This window comes from Sapajus apella, unplaced genomic scaffold (genome assembly GCF_009761245.1).
Source record: "Sapajus apella isolate SASKATOON/1434 unplaced genomic scaffold, GSC_monkey_1.0 scaffold24, whole genome shotgun sequence".
In the NCBI taxonomy this organism is placed as follows: Eukaryota; Metazoa; Chordata; class Mammalia; order Primates; family Cebidae; genus Sapajus; species Sapajus apella.
This window is the reverse complement of record NW_022436964.1, coordinates 8,135,270-8,152,144: the sequence shown is the minus strand read 5'-3', so window position 1 is coordinate 8,152,144 and position 16,875 is coordinate 8,135,270. Positions and strand designations below refer to the sequence as shown.

The 16,875-nt window shown below is 50.6% G+C and overlaps 1 protein-coding gene and 1 long non-coding RNA gene across 2 annotated transcripts in view; both read left to right on the top strand.

The window, feature by feature from the left end:
* LOC116559783 overlaps positions 1–12,688 on the top strand; it is a 21,676-nt gene extending 8,988 nt beyond the window's left edge. Inside the window, exon 2 of the long non-coding RNA XR_004272618.1 lies at positions 12,631–12,688. This is a non-coding gene — a long non-coding RNA (uncharacterized LOC116559783). The remainder of the gene's footprint in view (positions 1–12,630) is intronic.
* FOXB2 (forkhead box B2) lies at positions 3,146–6,693 on the top strand. The gene has a single exon (XM_032290884.1). The coding sequence runs from the start codon at positions 3,892–3,894 to the stop codon at positions 5,185–5,187; it is 1,296 nt and encodes a 431-aa protein (XP_032146775.1). The 5' UTR covers positions 3,146–3,891; the 3' UTR covers positions 5,188–6,693.
* Positions 12,689–16,875: the final 4,187 nt, after the last annotated feature.

Genomic DNA, 16,875 nt, shown 5'->3' with positions numbered 1-16,875 from the left:
TAGAGCCAATTAAACGCAATAAAAGCTTGCCTGAACCCCTCTTCCTAGCAAAGCGTCGCCAACAATTGCCTAAGGGGTAAGCCAAATATGCCTGAGATAATTACACTAAGCCCGGGGCAATGCTTGCCTGCCAGCGTCCTGAGCGCCAGCCAATATTTGGATAGTGCCGTAGTTGTTTAAAAACAACAAAAAAAATTACTTGCGGAAACTTGAAACCGACTGCTTGGTGCCAGGGTGGTTACACGATCTGTTTTTCTTGAGCGGGGGTCTGCAGGCAGCTGGAGCGCGCGCGTTCCTGCCCCCACGGGTGCCACTGCGCGCCTGCAAAACTTGTCTGAATTAACCTCCCGGGAGCGCGTCCCCCCCGCCCCGCCCACCGCGGCCCCAGCTCTGCAGCCCGGACCCGAGCCGCGTTGGGAATCCCCCAGGATCCTCCGCGGCGGTCGCAGCCCGCCGCTCTCCAAAACAGACGCGCCACTCGCGCTCCGGGTCCGCTCTCTAGGCCACACTTGCGGCCTGGGCCGCCGCGGCCCGCTGTGGCCTCGGTGGTGGGGAGCACTTTCTACCTTTGCCAAGCACACCCTGAATAAGGGAGCGGGAGGCTCGGGGCGTTTCGCTCAGCCTCCGCGGCTGTTCCAGCCCAGTTTGCGTGGAACCCGGCCAGCTGAACTCGGCTCGCGTAGGCCTAAGACACTGGCCCCGCTGGTCGAGTCCCCTGGCGCTGAATTTGAGGCTGTGGCGGCGAGTCTGCAGGCTGTAGCGAGCTCACCCAGTGAACGTCTGGCTGATTTTTAGTGTTCAGGGTTCGTATTACGCGCCCAAGACTTATCCCGGGAGTCTTTGAAGAGCCCCTCCCCTCGATCGGTTCCCACGCGCAGCAAGTGCCCAAGGGGCTCGGTCCCAGAGCTGCTCCCCAAAAGGAGACTCAGCTGTTCCAGCAACCCGCGGAAGAGATGCTATCCGAGCTACTGACAAAAGATCCCTTTGCTCAAGCTGCGTGTGGGGTCGAAGTCCGGAAAGCCTTTACGGGAGCCGCAAGCGGAGCTCCTCAGCAGCGGCCTTACAGCCGTGCAGTAGACCCCAGCTTCCTGGGCTGGGACAGGACTGTTGTCGCACCGTCTTGTTCAAAGGAAAAGGGGCCACCTGGCTCCAGCGGGCTCTTGCTGCCAAACTGTGAGCGTCCTTGGAATTCTGTGGCTTCCCGAGGCCATGAGACTGTCCGCTGCTCGGCTCCCTAAAGTGTCTCAGCTGACAAAAATCCCGCAGAAACTCCTATGGCAAGAGAAATGTTTCCGGCATGCAGTGAAAGACAAAACATCGTCCTGTGAAAAGCACTTAGGACCAAGAATCTGCTCTTTTCCCGGGGGTCTTCTTGCAAGCTTCAATCGCAACACCTATTATCAAACATCTCCTGGCCTAGGACAAACTGGCCACACACAGCTACCCAGAAATCTAGCTCCTGGCTAAAGGTGGAAATTAGGAGCCTGACTCGCTCGCGGCACTCCTGCGACCTGGCTAAGCTACCCCACGGACAGATGTGCTCCCACGGTGCAGCTCACCAAAAGCCAGAAGCCGAAAATATCTGACCCGGTGTCACCAAGTTTGCTTAGTTAGGGGGCAGCCCCCCAAGCAGCTGGGCCGAGGGCTTTCTTCGAGTTTAGGCGTGGGAAAACTTAGTAAGCATCAGTGTCTAGATGCTCTTTTCTCCTCAAATCGCATAGCAGGAAAGTCTCCGTGAAATTTCCAACTTCAGCCACCCTGTTTTACAAATAATGAAACAGGCCCAGAGACGGAGAGTATACTTGTTTCTAAACTCTGCTTTTCCTCCCAGCCGAGGGGCAAAGGAAGCCAAAACGAGAATACAACGTCAAGTTATCCCTGCAGTAAACCGGCGTTCCCTGCTGGGTGTGCGGAAGAGTGCAGAGCAGCAACCTGCAAGCAGAAGGACCTCACGCCTGGGTTCATCCACCTCTCCATCGCAGATCACACCAGGATCCTGTGGATTGATAATTTTTGCTTCTTATTTAATTAACTCCATTCCACGTCCTGCCTCGCCCCACCCCACACCTCCATGCTAAGAAGAGCAAAGACTTCCTTCTAGTACACACAGGTGATGGGACCCCTGAGCCCCCAATTCTTACTTCTGGCCCCAGCTCAGACATCACCATCCCAGAGAAACCTCATCTTGTCCAGCTCATTCGCTACAGGAAAATGTGATGGAGCCTCCATCCGCCAAGCCCTTAGTGTCTATTCTATTAATAATTTCCTGGTTACTGTCCGTCTCGCCCTCTATATCGACTCCTGTCTCCCTGTACGTGGCGCGGATCACTGGGCCTCACATGCAGTTGGCACACAATAAAATTGCGATGAACTTGGCATGTGGCGAAAACACCGCATGCTTTCCTCCCCATGAGCTTTTCCCTCTAGCCCTCTGGTCATTGGGGTTTCTTGCAGAAAAGAGGCCTTAAGGACAAGATACTCTGAACTTGACCCGGAGGGGCTAGCCCAGGAAAAAGGGTTTATAAGGAAAGAGAAGCTCAGAGCTAGTATATGGGGAAAAAGGGAAGGGTAAAAGGAAGGGGACGGGAAAGGAAGATGCCAGAGAGAAGAGAAGCAAAAAGGCAGTGTCCTGCCCCCTCCACGGTGCATGGTGGAGTGGACCCCGGGTGGGGTGCAGCATCGGGAACCGCACTCGGAGCTGTGCAGCCTCGGGGCGGACAGCCTGAGCCACCCGCCGCACCAGGCCGTGGCTGGGGGCTGCCGAGCGGGTGGTGAACGCGTTGGGTGGAGAGCGCCCGAAAGGAGGTGGAAAAGGGGGCGGGGGCGAGGCGCGGCGCCTTCTAGCCCCTTCTTCAGCTACAGACGCTGCGGTGGCGGCGGCGGAGTCCCTCAGCCTCGGTCATGTGATAGTCTCGAAGTGTTAGCTGCGGGGGTCGCGGCGTCTCGGGGACCATTACAAAACGCAGCCAGGAGAGCGCGTCGCTGCCACTGCCGCCGCCTCTCCTCCAGACAAGCCGGGGAGAAAGGCGGCAGCTGCGGCGCGGAAGGCTGAGCCTCTTCAGCCAGCACTCACCCGGCATTCGCAGACGCCCCTGCCAGCACGCCGCTGGCGCCCTGCATCCTGCGCCCCCCTGCCCCGCAGCCGAGCCTTCGGGCGCCGCTGCTGCAGAAACTACCAAACTTTTTCTCCCGCAGCGATCGCCTAGGGCTTGGCGTCTCTTCTAACGCCTCTGCGAGCCTCGGAGAAAAGAGAGGCGCAGGCTGCTAGGAGCCGATATTCTCTCTCCTTACCCTGATTTTTCCCTCCAGGAAAAGGAGAGCTCCAGCGCGGACTGGCTAAGTGCCTGGGAGGGAGACTGCGTCCAGGGCACTGGAAGTCCTGCTGTCACTGGCCTCCAGGACAGCAGGCGCAAACTCAGATTTAAAGGACCAGAGTCTCTATCGCCCAGACCTTCTTGTCATCCAGCTTGGTCTGGGTTTCTCTCGGACCTAGAAAAAGCAAAGAGGCCGGAGGAAACACAACCCCTCGTCACTCTCCACAGCCGTCAGCTACAGTACTCGGTCTTTCGCCACCCGGGGGAAGACCAGAGAAGGCAGTGGTAAACCTGGCGCGCACAGTCGCAGGTTGGGCGCGCCACTCGGCAACCGTCGGGGCCAGAAGTTGCCAGCTTCCAAGAGTTGAGTAGGCCAGAAAGACCAAACTCGGAAACACTAGGCAATTCGCAGAAGGCCAGGAAGAGAAGCAGAGAGGGCCTGGAGGGCGAGCAGGCAAAGTGGTGGGACCGGACGGGCGGAGTGGGAATTAGAGGGGGCAGCCAGGCCCCAGGAAAGAAGTGCGGAGAGACGGTGTGGCCCAGTGCGGGCCAGAGGGCGGTGGAGGAGCCAGGGGCGATGCCGCGGCCGGGGAAGAGCTCGTACAGCGACCAAAAGCCGCCCTACTCATATATCTCACTGACCGCCATGGCAATCCAGCACTCAGCCGAGAAGATGCTGCCGCTGAGCGACATCTACAAGTTCATCATGGAGCGCTTCCCCTACTACCGCGAGCACACACAGCGCTGGCAGAACAGCCTGCGCCACAACCTCTCCTTCAATGATTGCTTCATCAAGATCCCGCGGCGGCCCGACCAGCCTGGCAAGGGTAGCTTCTGGGCGCTGCACCCCGACTGCGGCGACATGTTCGAGAACGGCAGCTTCCTGCGGCGCCGCAAGCGCTTCAAAGTGCTGCGCGCCGACCATGCTCACCTGCACGCGGGAAGCACCAAGGGCGCTCCGGGAGCCGGGCCGGGAGGGCACCTTCACCCCCATCACCACCACCACCCCCACCACCACCATCATCACCACGCTGCGGCTCACCACCACCATCACCACCACCCACCCCAGCCGCCGCCGCCGCCGCCCCCGCCGCCGCCACACATGGTGCACTATTTCCACCAGCAGCCTACTGCTCCGCAGCCGCCTCCGCACCTCCCGTCGCAGCCCCCGCAGCCACCGCCGCAGCAGTCGCAGCCTCAGCAGCCGTCTCACCCCGGCAAGATGCAGGAGGCGGCGGCCGTGGCGGCGGCGGCGGCAGCGGCGGCGGCGGCCGCAGTGGGCAGCGTGGGGCGCCTGTCTCAGTTCCCACCCTACGGGCTGGGCTCAGCCGCCGCCGCTGCCGCAGCCGCCGCGGCGTCCACATCCGGCTTCAAGCACCCCTTTGCCATTGAGAACATTATTGGCCGGGACTACAAGGGCGTGCTACAGGCTGGAGGGCTGCCCTTGGCATCCGTCATGCACCACCTGGGCTACCCCGTGCCCAGCCAGCTCGGCAACGTCGTCAGCTCCGTGTGGCCTCACGTTGGAGTCATGGATTCGGTGGCCGCCGCCGCGGCCGCCGCGGCCGCAGCCGGAGTCCCTGTAGGTCCGGAGTATGGGGCCTTCGGGGTCCCGGTCAAGGCCCTGTGCCACTCGGCAAGCCAGAGCCTGCCTGCGGTGCCGGTGCCCATCAAGCCCACGCCTGCGCTGCCGCCCGTGTCTTCGCTGCAGCCCGCGCTCACTGTCCCCGTGGCTTCGCAGCAGCCTCCGGCGCCAACCACCGTGTGCTCCGCGGCCGCAGCCTCGCCAGTCGCCTCTCTGCTGGAGCCCACAGCCCCGACCGCGGCCGAGAGCAAGGGCAGCTCCCTGCACTCGGTGCTAGTGCACTCCTAGGGGACCTGGCGGGCGGGGGGACCAGCGCGGCTCGGAGAGAAGCCGGGCCCGGAACCGCAGAAACCGCCTGACGGGGAGAGGGCGCCCTGGCCAGGCGGGGTAGAGCTGGTGAGTGTGAGCCTTTGCTGGAACGGAAGGTATTTAAACTGACGAACAACCCCGAAAACTGGATTCTCCAGTGGTCTGAATAAATATAACCCTCCGTGTGTCTGTGTTTATACTATGTTGTACAATCAGATTAATGAAAGCCAATTTTCAGGTAAGAGTTTATATTGTAATTCATATAAATCGATGTTATGGGGGGAGGGGAGAAGGGAACGAAGGAGGTTAGGAAAGCCTCATTCGCTGGTAAATTGGAAGTAGATTCCGACCCTTATTCCTGGGAGTAGACGCTGCCAGAGCTAAACCTCCCGGGAAGAATCCAACAGAGAGTGACGCTGAAACGGATCAGCCACCACGTTTCTCTTTGCTGTTCTCATCCCCAGCGGTCGCCTCTCGTGAACGTTTAAGACAAAACTGCCGTCGACTAAGGAGATCTCGTTTTATTTGAGAAGGAAAAGAGGAAGCGTTTGATACCGTTATTTTCCGAGTCAGCTCAATGCTCGAGGAAACGGTGTCACTAATAAGGTCGCTTTGGAGGCGGTGGGGGAGAAGAGGAGGCAGCGGAAACCCCACGAAATATCTTTGGGAAACAGCTAAGTTTCTTGACTCTAGCCCAGGGGTCAAGAAGGATGGGAGGAACCGCTAGAGCAATTAGTTTGCACAAAAGAGAATGGCAGCAGCTTAAAGGGTAAAGCCCCAAATTCCAAAAGTTGGGAAACACAACCAAAGAGAGACAATACAGGCGACTTTCCACCTGCAACTCGTTTGTGTATCAATCGGATGAGCGCCCAAGAATAATAATGTGAATTCCCACGATCCGTTCCATTTGGAATTTTAAGGAAACAAATCACTTGTATAGCGGGATTTTGTTCCCCAAACTTATGAATGCAGGAAAAACTCGGCACATCACTGGACAATATTGCTCTTAACGCTTGCAGGAGCTGTTGTTCCCTTCCAGTGTTCTCGGACGGAAGCCAGGGGCCCACCCTGTCACCTTTGCACGCTGCTGCCGTTTTGATATCCCATGTGCTGTTTGGGCGTTTATGTCTTTCAGGCGAATTAATTCTTCAGTTTCAATTAGTGAATGGAAAGAAACCTGCTTGTCGCTGCTGCCCTTCCCCCTTCTTGGGCTCCAGGAATAGCACTTTACTCGAGACACACTTTTGGGAATGGAGGGGGGCAGAGTGAGGAGAAATCCTCTTTGCCCTTTGGCTTTAAGTCACCTCCGCCTGGTGTCCTCGCCGCGTTCGGGTTGTGACTTTGTTTATGTCTGCTTGTGTTGTACGCGGTGTTCTCTATTAAAGCTTTTCTCTAGATATCTCTGCTGGCCCCGTGTGAAGGTGTTTCAATTATCCAGTGGTTTGAGTGCCCACTGTTAGGTCAGGGCACTTTGCAAATCCTCCTCCTCCCTCTTATTTCTTGACTTCAGAACTTCAAAGGGGTGAGTTCGAGAGCGAGCCACCAGTAAGCACCGATTTCCTCCATTGCTCCTTTCAGCCTTTGGCACAATCATCTCTTTTTCTACTTATTTATTATTAATAGTAGTATTTTAGAGACCAGGTCTCACTGTTTACCAGGCTGGTCTGGAACTCCTGAGCTCAAACAGTCCTCCCATCTAGGCCTCTCAAAGTACTAGGATTACAGGAGTGAGGATCACACGCCCGGCCACCACCTATTTTTAACATGCCCGTTTCCTAATTGAACTTAAGTCCACCACTATGGTAGAGACTGAATCAGCAAACACCTGTAACAGTGCGTTTTTCTTGTCACCGTTATCCATCACCCCTCTACCATGTTGAGGTCCTCGACTACGGTCTAAGGCCAGGAACTCGGTGTCAGCGGGATGGGTGCCCAATGGCGCCCCCTTAAGTCTGCGGTGCTGGAAGGAGGCAGCCGGGTTGGCGCCTGGACGCTGCCGCTCCCTTATTAACGAGGCACCCGCGCCCAGCCACCGCCGCCTGGAAGACCTGTTGCGCGCGCTCGTCGCGCCTCGGGGGAGACCGCAACCTGGGGTCTGGGTCCGCAGAGCTCTTGGTCGGCAAAAGCCGGCGGCCACGCTGGTCGAGCCGCAGGAAGGGGACCGGTCTGCAGCGGCGGCTGCAGAGCAGCTCCAGGAGTGGGCTAGGCGGCCTTGGCCGGGTGCGGCGTCTCCGCTGGAGCCTGGGAAGCCGCAGCCGGGCCTCCGCCCTCCTGCGGGGGTCTACTTTGAACAAGCTTCTGTCTGCCCAGCCAGGCCCAACGACAGTCACCTCTGACCTTTCATCAGAAGAAAATAAAAAGTCAAAAGACGACCTGTGCACAGAATGGCAATGGCAGTGGCAGGAGTGGGGAGGAAGTTAGGTTACATCTTAAAAGTAGGTGTTTCCAAGAATCCCTTATTTACAAAGTCCATTGCAGTGTGCGTCAACGTTTTGACTTCGCCTGGGAGACACTTCTCAGGCCAGAAGTTTTGTTTTGGGGGCTCAAACAATTTGGGAGTATATCCCATTCTTCCAGCTTAAGACTGCCAGGTTTCCTGCGAGGTTTTCTGGACTATTGAAAGTGAAAAGAAAGAAGGAGGAGGAGACCCTGACATGGGAGTTATAAATTTGGGGGTACTTTGGGGTCTGCCTTCTCTATCTCCAGGTGAGTCTGAAGCCCCGGCCCGAACCTAGTTTAACTGCAGCGAGTTAGGGGATCCCAGGAGTTTCTTCGAAACACCTCCTCTTTCTTTCTCACCTGCCTGGATGGCCCAAAGTTCTTTTTAGGGGTGCCCTCTGTCCCGCTTTCAGGTGAGAGGTGCGGCCCGAAGCGACCTGCGGCCGAGGTGGGCTAGGTCAAGGGTCAGCCTCTCCAGGAAGAGAGGAAGCTGTGGCCTGAATCCTCCTGGCACCCAGCCCCTGCCGTGGAAGCCCTCCTGCATCAGTGAGGTAAACACAGTGGTCTGGTTTGATCTTTAGGGTAAGGAGAGAAAGAGAAGAGATGAGAAGTCACAGTTTTCATGGGGTTGGGGGGGGGGCGGGGGGCGGGATCTTGTTTCCCAGAGGAAGCTGTGCACAAAGTGGAAACTGGAGAACAGGGAGATTCATGTAAATAAACAAGGAAGTGGGGCTTTTCTGCCAAGACCCTGATCCCAAGGGACAAACCAATTAAAGCCCTAGACACCACCCTGAAGACCCCTCTTCACTAACTTGGTGCCTGCTGTTGAACCCTAACTGTATTGTGAGGCCTGCAGCACCCACTGCCCACGTTACCAAGCCAGGAACCCAGCAAGGAATAGTCTTGATAGACTTTTGAGATATCAGGACTGTAAGACTCCCCCCTCCAGGGCCAGGCTCACTGCTGTCACCAGAATCAGATCTATATACCCAAGTGCCAAAACACATCCCCTCAAAGACATTGGAGCCAGGTTTAGTGCTTAATAGGGGTCCAGCCATTGACAAAGTATTGGTTTGGCAATAATAGAAGTTTATAGAGAAACACTAAAACCTGTATATAGGGAGTAATAAATTAATGGTGACATTTTGGTAACCCTCTCAACATGAAATCATGCTCCTAGTTTCCGGGATGATAGAAAAAGCTGTAGTTGTTTAGCCTGTATCCCACTTAAGTGAACCCTGAGAAAGATGAAGCGAACCAATGAGGATGGAGGGAGGTGTGGATAGCCTTAAAAGTAGACAGAAAACAACTTGGAATGACCCACTTGATTATATTTTGGAGGGAAGTTGAGAACAGAGTTAAGGGCCAAGGTTAGGACAAAGCTATCTTAGCTACCATCCCAAGGAGAGCGGGCCCTCCCACAAGGGCTGGGACTAGCACAGTTGGCATCTGGCACTTAGGAAGCCTGTCAAACAGGCTGGCTTGTGGTCAATTATCTCCTTAAGTAGACTGGCATTAGTCCAGCCAGGGAGGAGGACTAGTTGCATCCATAGGAATCAGAGCCAGTTAGCTGGAAGTGGCACTGCTGAATTCCAAGCATCTTTGCATTGAGCAGTTTGGAAGGCTGATCAACACATCTCCTGGGATTCAAAGGTGACATTTGCCTGCTTGGCACTAGTACAGGGAGACTCCAGCTGAGTGTGGAAATAGAGTGCCTTTGGAGAAGAAACATTGATCATTAAAGCCACTGATTCTCTTTAAATTCCATTAATCTGACAAAAATTGCCATTTTCATTCCGTTTCATTCCAATGCCATTTCATTCTTCACTGTACCTAATTATGAAATGGGAAGAAAGGATAGTTTGGGGGCATGCTCAGGCTTGGATGATGTGGCAAGGGCTTGGGGTGGTATTTGTGTTAACCAGATTTTGAGCCTGTGATTCTGTGTGGGGGTGCAATGGCAGGGTGGAGTTGGTGTTGAAAATGGAAAACTAAAGAAATGGTTGCAAAAGCCAGGGATAACCTCTTTTGCAGTTTAAAGGCAGAGCGGGGATCTCAGTGTAGGTGGGAAGTCCTTGAATTCCAGAGAACAAAAATAGTTTCTTCAAGTCCAGCGTTCCCGGTTTTGCTTATTCGAAGTATTTACATTAACTCTATCTCTCAGAGTTGAAAAGCTATCTTATACTCTTTGGGGGAGATTAAAGAGATTTGCCTGGGATTTTAATTCAGTCTTAAACCATTGTTTAAATGGTATGAATCTGGCAAAATGCCAGCTATACTCTATCCCAAGCACTTTTCCCCTTTAACTATCCCTGGTGTATTTTAAGGAAAATTCAAGCCACATGTTGCTCTTTCCCACTTGCATCCAATTGTAGTTGTATTGATTTTTTTTTTTTTTTTTGAGACTGAGTTTCACTCATGTTACCCAGGCTGGAGTGCAATGGTGCGATCTCGGCTCACCGCAACCTCCGCCTCCTGGGTTCAGGCAATTCTCCTGCCTCAGCCTCCCGAGTAGCTGGGATTACAGGCATGTGCCACCATGCCCAGCTAATTTTTTGTAGTTTTAGTAGAGACGGGGTTTTACCATGTTGACCAGGATGGTCTCGATCTCTTGACCTCGTGATCCACCCGCCTCGGCCTCCCAGAGTGCTGGGATTACAGGCGTGAGCCACCGCGCCCGGCCTGTAGTTGTACTGAATTTTAGCACGGTCCATGAAATTCAAATTCTGAGTTTTAAGCCATAATATATTCATATGATCTATATTCAGTCACAGGATATATACATATATCATTAAACAGAAAATAAAGCATCTGAGAACCACAGTTATATGATTATAGTAAATATCTTTAGACTGAAAAGCTATACAGAGATGCCACATTGAAAAGGATGTTATAAAATTATCAGAAACTTTTAAAAAGCTAACACAGTGATTCATGAAAACATTTTTAAAAGAATATTGGAAGGAGATATTTTTGTTATATTTAATTTAATCCAAACAGTTCTCTCCTGCCACAAGGAACAGTGTCTTTTGTGTTCATGAGACATCCAAGCTTCGCTCATAAGTCACGGACCTCATAACTGCAGCATCATTTTTTTTTGAGACAGAGTCTACCTCTGTCACCCAGACTGGAGTGCAATGACACGATCTCAGCTCAGCACAACCTCCCCCTCCCAGGTTCAAGCTATTCTCCTGCCTCAGTTTCCCAAGTAGCTGGGATCACAGGCACATGCCACCAAGCTGGCTAATTTTTTGTATTTTTAGTAGAGACGAAGTTTCACTGTGTCAACCAAGATGGTCTCGATCTTCTGACCCCGTGATCCACCCACCTTGGCCTTCCAAAGTGCTGGGATTACAGGAGTGAGTCACCGTTCCCGGCCATCATTTTCAAAAGGAATTAAAATTTGCCATTCTCTCTGATACACTGCCAGTCCTGTCAACACCTTCCTGGACAGCATGTTTCTACTGTTACTGCAGAGGGTTACCTGGGAAGAAAGGAGCTGGGAGCTGAGGTCCAGGACCTTCTAAACTAGATTTATTCCAGAAAGATTTCACAAATACTGAAACACGCAGATAAAAAAAGGAAGGAAAGAGGGAAGGAGAAAGAGGTAGAAGTGTGCATCCAATACTAACAAAACAAAAACAAAATTTAATTATTATTTTCTAACCTGATGCCATTGTTTTTTGGTTTTCTTACAGGAAGCTATAGATCAATTCTTTCAATGTGTCTGACTATATCCATGACACTAAAGAGGGTAAACTATATAACTCTCTGCCTCATTTATTGCCTAAAAAGATGAGTCTTTAGTCTGCCTAAGAATTCATCAGAATTAGGATTTTGTGACATTAACTTTATTGTAATTTATTTTATAGGAATTAACCTAAATCCGCATAGGGAAATGTTTAAATAAATTATGCTTTTGCATACTATGGAATATCACACAGCCATTATAAGTCACGTTTATGAAAATTTACTCCTAGTAGAAAATGATTATAAAATCCTGTGGAAAAACTACTTAACAGATATAGTATGATTTCAACACCATAACATACATTAAAAAGATACTAAACAGCACTACACCAAATATTAACAGTAATAACTTTAGATTGGTGAAATGTCTTTTCCTGTGTGTTTTTCATACATTCTAGGCTGTTTTAGATTGCACCACTAGGTTTTACTTTAATAATCAGGCGTATAATTACTCAAAAGTCTATTTAGCCAATATGACTGGTATTTTAACAAAATGTGGCTTTTTAAAAAAAAATTTTATTTTTGAGAAAGTCTCACTCTGTTGCCCAGGCTGGAGTGCAGTGGCACAATCTCAGCTCACTGCAAACTCCGCCTCTTGGGTTCAAGCAATTCTCCTGCCTCAGCCTCCCAAGAAGTTGGAATTACAGGTGCCCAGCTAATTTGTGTATTTCAGTAGAGATGGGATTTCACCATGTCAGCCAGGCTGGTTGTTTTGTTGTTGTTGTTGTTTTGTTTTGTTTTTTTCTGAGACAGAGTTTCACTCTTGTTGCCCAGGCTGGAGTGCAAAGGCACGATCTCAGCTCACCTCAATCTCTGCATCCCCAGTTCAAGCGATTTTCCTGCCTCAGCCTCCCAAGTAGCTGGGATTACAGGCATGCACCACCACACTCAGCTAATCTTGTATTTTTAGTAGAGACAGGGTTTCTCCATGTTAATCAGGCTGGTCTCCAACTCCTGACCTCAGGTGATCCACCAGCCTCGGCCTCCCAAAGTGCTGTGATTACAGGCGTGAGCCACCTCACCCAGCTGATCATTTTAAAATATAGTAGTTTAAGACTGGGGGATGGGTGAAGAGCTGACTGATTGAAATATGATTTAAAACTGAACAGCAGCAAAGACACATGGAACCCTGCACAGCTTGCTATCTTCCCTGCTGTGCCTTGGACAAGAGCCCCCATTGCAGCAGGCCATTCAGAAAGAAAATGAGGCTATGTGGTGGGTGGGTCACATGAGGTCCAGAGTTCGGGAAGAGCCTGGCCAACATGGTGAAATCTCATCTCTACTAAAAATATAAAAATTAGCTGGGCGTGGTGGCAGCTCCCTGTAATCCCAGCGACTCAGGAGGCTGAGGCAGGAAAATTGCTTGAACCCAGGCGGTGGAGGTTGCAGTGAGCCAAGATTGCACCATTGCACTCCAGCCTGGGCAACAGAGAGACACTCTGTTTCCAAAAAAAAAAAAAAAAAAAAAATGGCCGGCGTGGTGGCTAACGCCCGTAATTCCAACACTTTCAGAGGCCAAGGTGGGCGGATCACCTGATGAGGTCAGGAGGTCGAGACCAGCCTGAGGAATCTGAGAAACCCCATCTCTACTAAAAATACAAAAATTAGCTGGGCATGGTATCGGGCGCCTGTAATCCCAGTTACTCAGGAGTCTGAGGCAGGAGAATCGCTTGAATCCAGGAGACAGAGTTTGCGGTGAGCTGAGACTGCACCATTGCACTCCAGCCTAGGCAATAAGACCAAAACTCCATCTCAAACAAAACAAATCCTGCTTTGCTAGCTTGAAATACAAAATATTGTATTTCTTTCTTTTTTTTTTTTTTTTTTGAGATGGAGTTTCGCCCTTGTTGCTCAGGCTGGAGGGCAATGGCATGATCTCAGTTCACCGCAACCTCTGCCTCATGGGTTCAAGTGATTCTATTGCCTCAGTCTCCTAAGTTGCTGGGATTACAGGTGCATGCCACCACACCCAGCTAATTTTTGTATCTTTAGTAGAGATGGGGTTTCTCCATATCGGTCAGGTTGGTCTCAAAAGCTCAACCTCGGGTGATCCACCCACCTCAGCCTCCCAAAGTGCTGGGATTACAGGCATGAGCTGCCATGCCCGGCCTGATTGTATTTCTTTAATATACAAAAAAAGTTGCTTTCTCATTCCAGTTACTCCTAGAAATTTCTTCCTTGTCAGAAAACTCCAGAGGCTGACTAAAGCCTAGTTATGCCCACTTTTTAAAGAAAAATTGAGGTCTGTTAGGTCTGCTAACATTGTCTCTCAAATTTTAAGTACATATGAATCACCTGGAGAGGTTTTTAAAACAGTGTTTTGGGCCCCCACATTCAAAGACTCTGACTCAGCAGATGTGGAGTGGTACCTGAGGCTGTGCCATTCCAGCAAGCACTCAGGTGATGCTGATGGTGCTGGAATCCAGACCACACTTTGAGGCGTTCTGTGCTGTGATGGCTAATTTCAGGTGTCCACTTGACTGGATTAGGAAACAAATACTGAGAGGCCTAGTAAAGCATTATTTTGGGGTGTGCCTATGCAGGTGTCTCCAGAGCAGATTGGCATGTGAGTCTGAGTTGACAAAGTAGGGAAGACCCACCCTCGATGTAGGCAGGCACCATCCAATTGGCTGGGGACCTGGACAGAGCAAAAACAGATCTATCTAAGGTAGATCAATGACAACTGTAGCCTCAGATTTTCACCTTCCCCTGCATTCTTGCCCCCTACAATATCACTTTGTAGATCCTCACATTCAGAGGTGATTATTTTCTCCCCACCCTTGACCTGTGCCAGTCTTGTTACTTGCAGCTCAGCCAATAGAATGAGAAAGAGGTTACAGTGTGCTAGTTCTGAGGCTATGTTTCAAGAATCTTGCATGCTTCAGTTTCCTCCCTTTGGCCCCTGCTACTGCCATGAGGACATGAGGATGAGTGACCATGTGGAGCAGAGTTTGAGTCATCCCGAACTCTGCTTTGCCAGTAGCAAAGAAAGTGTAGAGGTCTTGTTTCTGTCACTTACCTGTATCTTATAGCTCCAGCTGGCGCAGAGTTGGTTCAACATATGGATCATCTCACTGTCTAAAGCATACTGCCCCTTTACCCATAAATAAACCAGTCCAAGCAGCACAGTGCCTTGAAGATTTGAGTTTACCTTTAAAGTTATAGTCATAGAATCAAGCCTTCCTTCCCTCCTCCCTTCCCCTTCCTTCCTTTTCTCCTTCCTTCCTTCCTTCTTTCCTTCCTTCCTTCCTTCTTTTGAGACAGAGTCTTGCTCTGTTACCTAGGCTGGAGTGTAGTGGCACGATCTCAACTCACAGCAATCTCTGCCCCCCAGGTTTAAATGATTCTCCTGCGTCAGCCTCCCAAGTAGCTGGTATTACAGGTGAGTGCCACCATGCCTGGCTAATTTTTGTATTTTTAGTAGAGACAGGGTTTCACCATGTTGGCCAGGCTGGTCTTGAACACCTGATCTCAAGTGATTTGGCTGCCTCAGCCTCCCAAAGTGCTGAGATTACAGGCGTGACTCACCATGCCTGGCCAAAGTCAATTATCTATCATTTCTATTTAAAAAATCATTTTGTCATCCTTCTACCAAGATTTTCTCACTGGTTCTTTTTCACTATCCACCCTAATCTCACAGGTCGTGTGGTCCTGGCACACGTCTTTGACTGTTTGATCTCCCCTTTCCTTTCCAGCCACTAAATTTGCCCATCACTCTATTCCCTTCAACTTCTGCTAACTCCTGATTAAGGGCAGTTTAATTCTCTCTCTTTTCCTGTAATTCCTTAAGACCTTAACATTGGGACCTCACTTCTACAATGAAAGCGCTCCATTTTCCTAAGAAGGTTAGCTCTTCTTATAAGAGAAACTGAAGTTTTCACCATTGAAATCACATTTGAAAATATAACTGTAGACACATATCAATTCCAAAGCACTGATTGACTGATTGAGGGAGAGTCTTACTCTTGCCCAGGCTGAAGTGCAGTGTTGTGATCTCGGCTCACTGCAACCTCCACCTCCCAGGTTCAAGTGATTCTCATGCCTCAGCCTGCCAAGTAGGTGGGACTACAGGCACCACTAATTTTTGTATTTTTTAGTAGAGATGGGGTTTCACCATGTTAGCCAGGCAGGTCTCGAACTCCCAACCTCAGGTGATCTGTCCGCCGCAGCCTCCCAAAATGCTGGGATTACAGGTTTGAGCCACCACACCTGGCCCAAAACATTTATTCAAGACTGTAGTTCTGAAACCATGCCAGAGACTGACAATAAAACATATTCTCTATTGTGCCAATTATTAAGCTATTGTCTCTCACCTGCAAACTCACCCTTTCCTACTCTGCTCTAAGATGCTGTGACTAGGACTCTGTAAACTACATTTCTGCTTTGCCAGCTCGCTGTATATTTGATTCTGCTAATACAAGGCTCTCGTGGGAGTCAGCGAGTGCAAAGAAGGAAGAAACTTGCTCCTTCCTATTTGTTTCTTCTGGAGCTTCCTTTTGCACGCAATTCCTGGAAGCGTCACACTGGCAATGTTTCTTCAACCTGGCAATAGCAGCTCCTTCCCATAGCAGCAGCTGAAGCCAGGTGGAAGTCTGCCAATACCTGGAGAACTAGCTTCATCATGCCCCCATCTCAGAGAAAACAGCACCAGTCAGCAGGTGCCCCTGAGGTTCTGAGGCTTAGCTCCACTGGGGCCTCCTCTAACTTTCTAAATGTTAATAATTCCAACTTCTTCCTTTTCTACTCTCTGCCCAGGGATGGATGTTGCTGCTTTTTTCAGTTGCTACATCTGTGATACATTAGACTTCTCTTTTTATTTTTTCAGTTGTTTACGCCTTTACATTTAGTTAATCCATTATATTAAATTCTGTCAGTAAAAATAACTGGAGTGGTTTGTGTCTCCTGACCAGAATTTGACACATCTGTCATCAAGGACCTGCTGGTATGAAGCAGAAGACTGTCTCTTCTGAGAAAGGTATATGTCACAGGAAGTACAGGAGAACATGGATGAGAAAGTTAAAGTTCAAATTTATCCTGGGAAACAACAAGTGTAGACATAGATATGTTCATACATACCAACCAAGGAAAATATTTTGGAATTTTTTCACTTTTGTAGATAATAAAGTGTACTCTTTAAAAATGTTAAAGCATGGCATAACCTTGTGTCTTTTCTGCATGACTTTCTTGCAACTTAGCTTTGAATCTTGGGACGGGCACAATGGCTCATGCCTGTAATCCCAGCACTTTGGGAGGCCAAGGTGGGTGGATCATGAGGTCAGGAGTTCGAGACCAGTCTGGCCGATATGTTGAAACCCCATCTCTACTAAAAATACAAAAATTAACCGGTGTTGGTGGCGTGCACCTGTAGTCTCAGCTACTCAGGAGTCTGAGGCAGGAGAATTGCTTTAACCCGGGAGGCGGAGGTTGTAGCAAGCCGAGATCACGCCACTGCACTCCAGCCTGGATGACAGAGCGAGG

Bases quoted from the DNA above. Each gene is read 5' to 3' on its own strand.
- FOXB2 (XM_032290884.1), top strand. From the start codon at position 3,892: ATGCCGCGGCCGGGGAAGAGCTCGTACAGCGACCAAAAGCCGCCCTAC.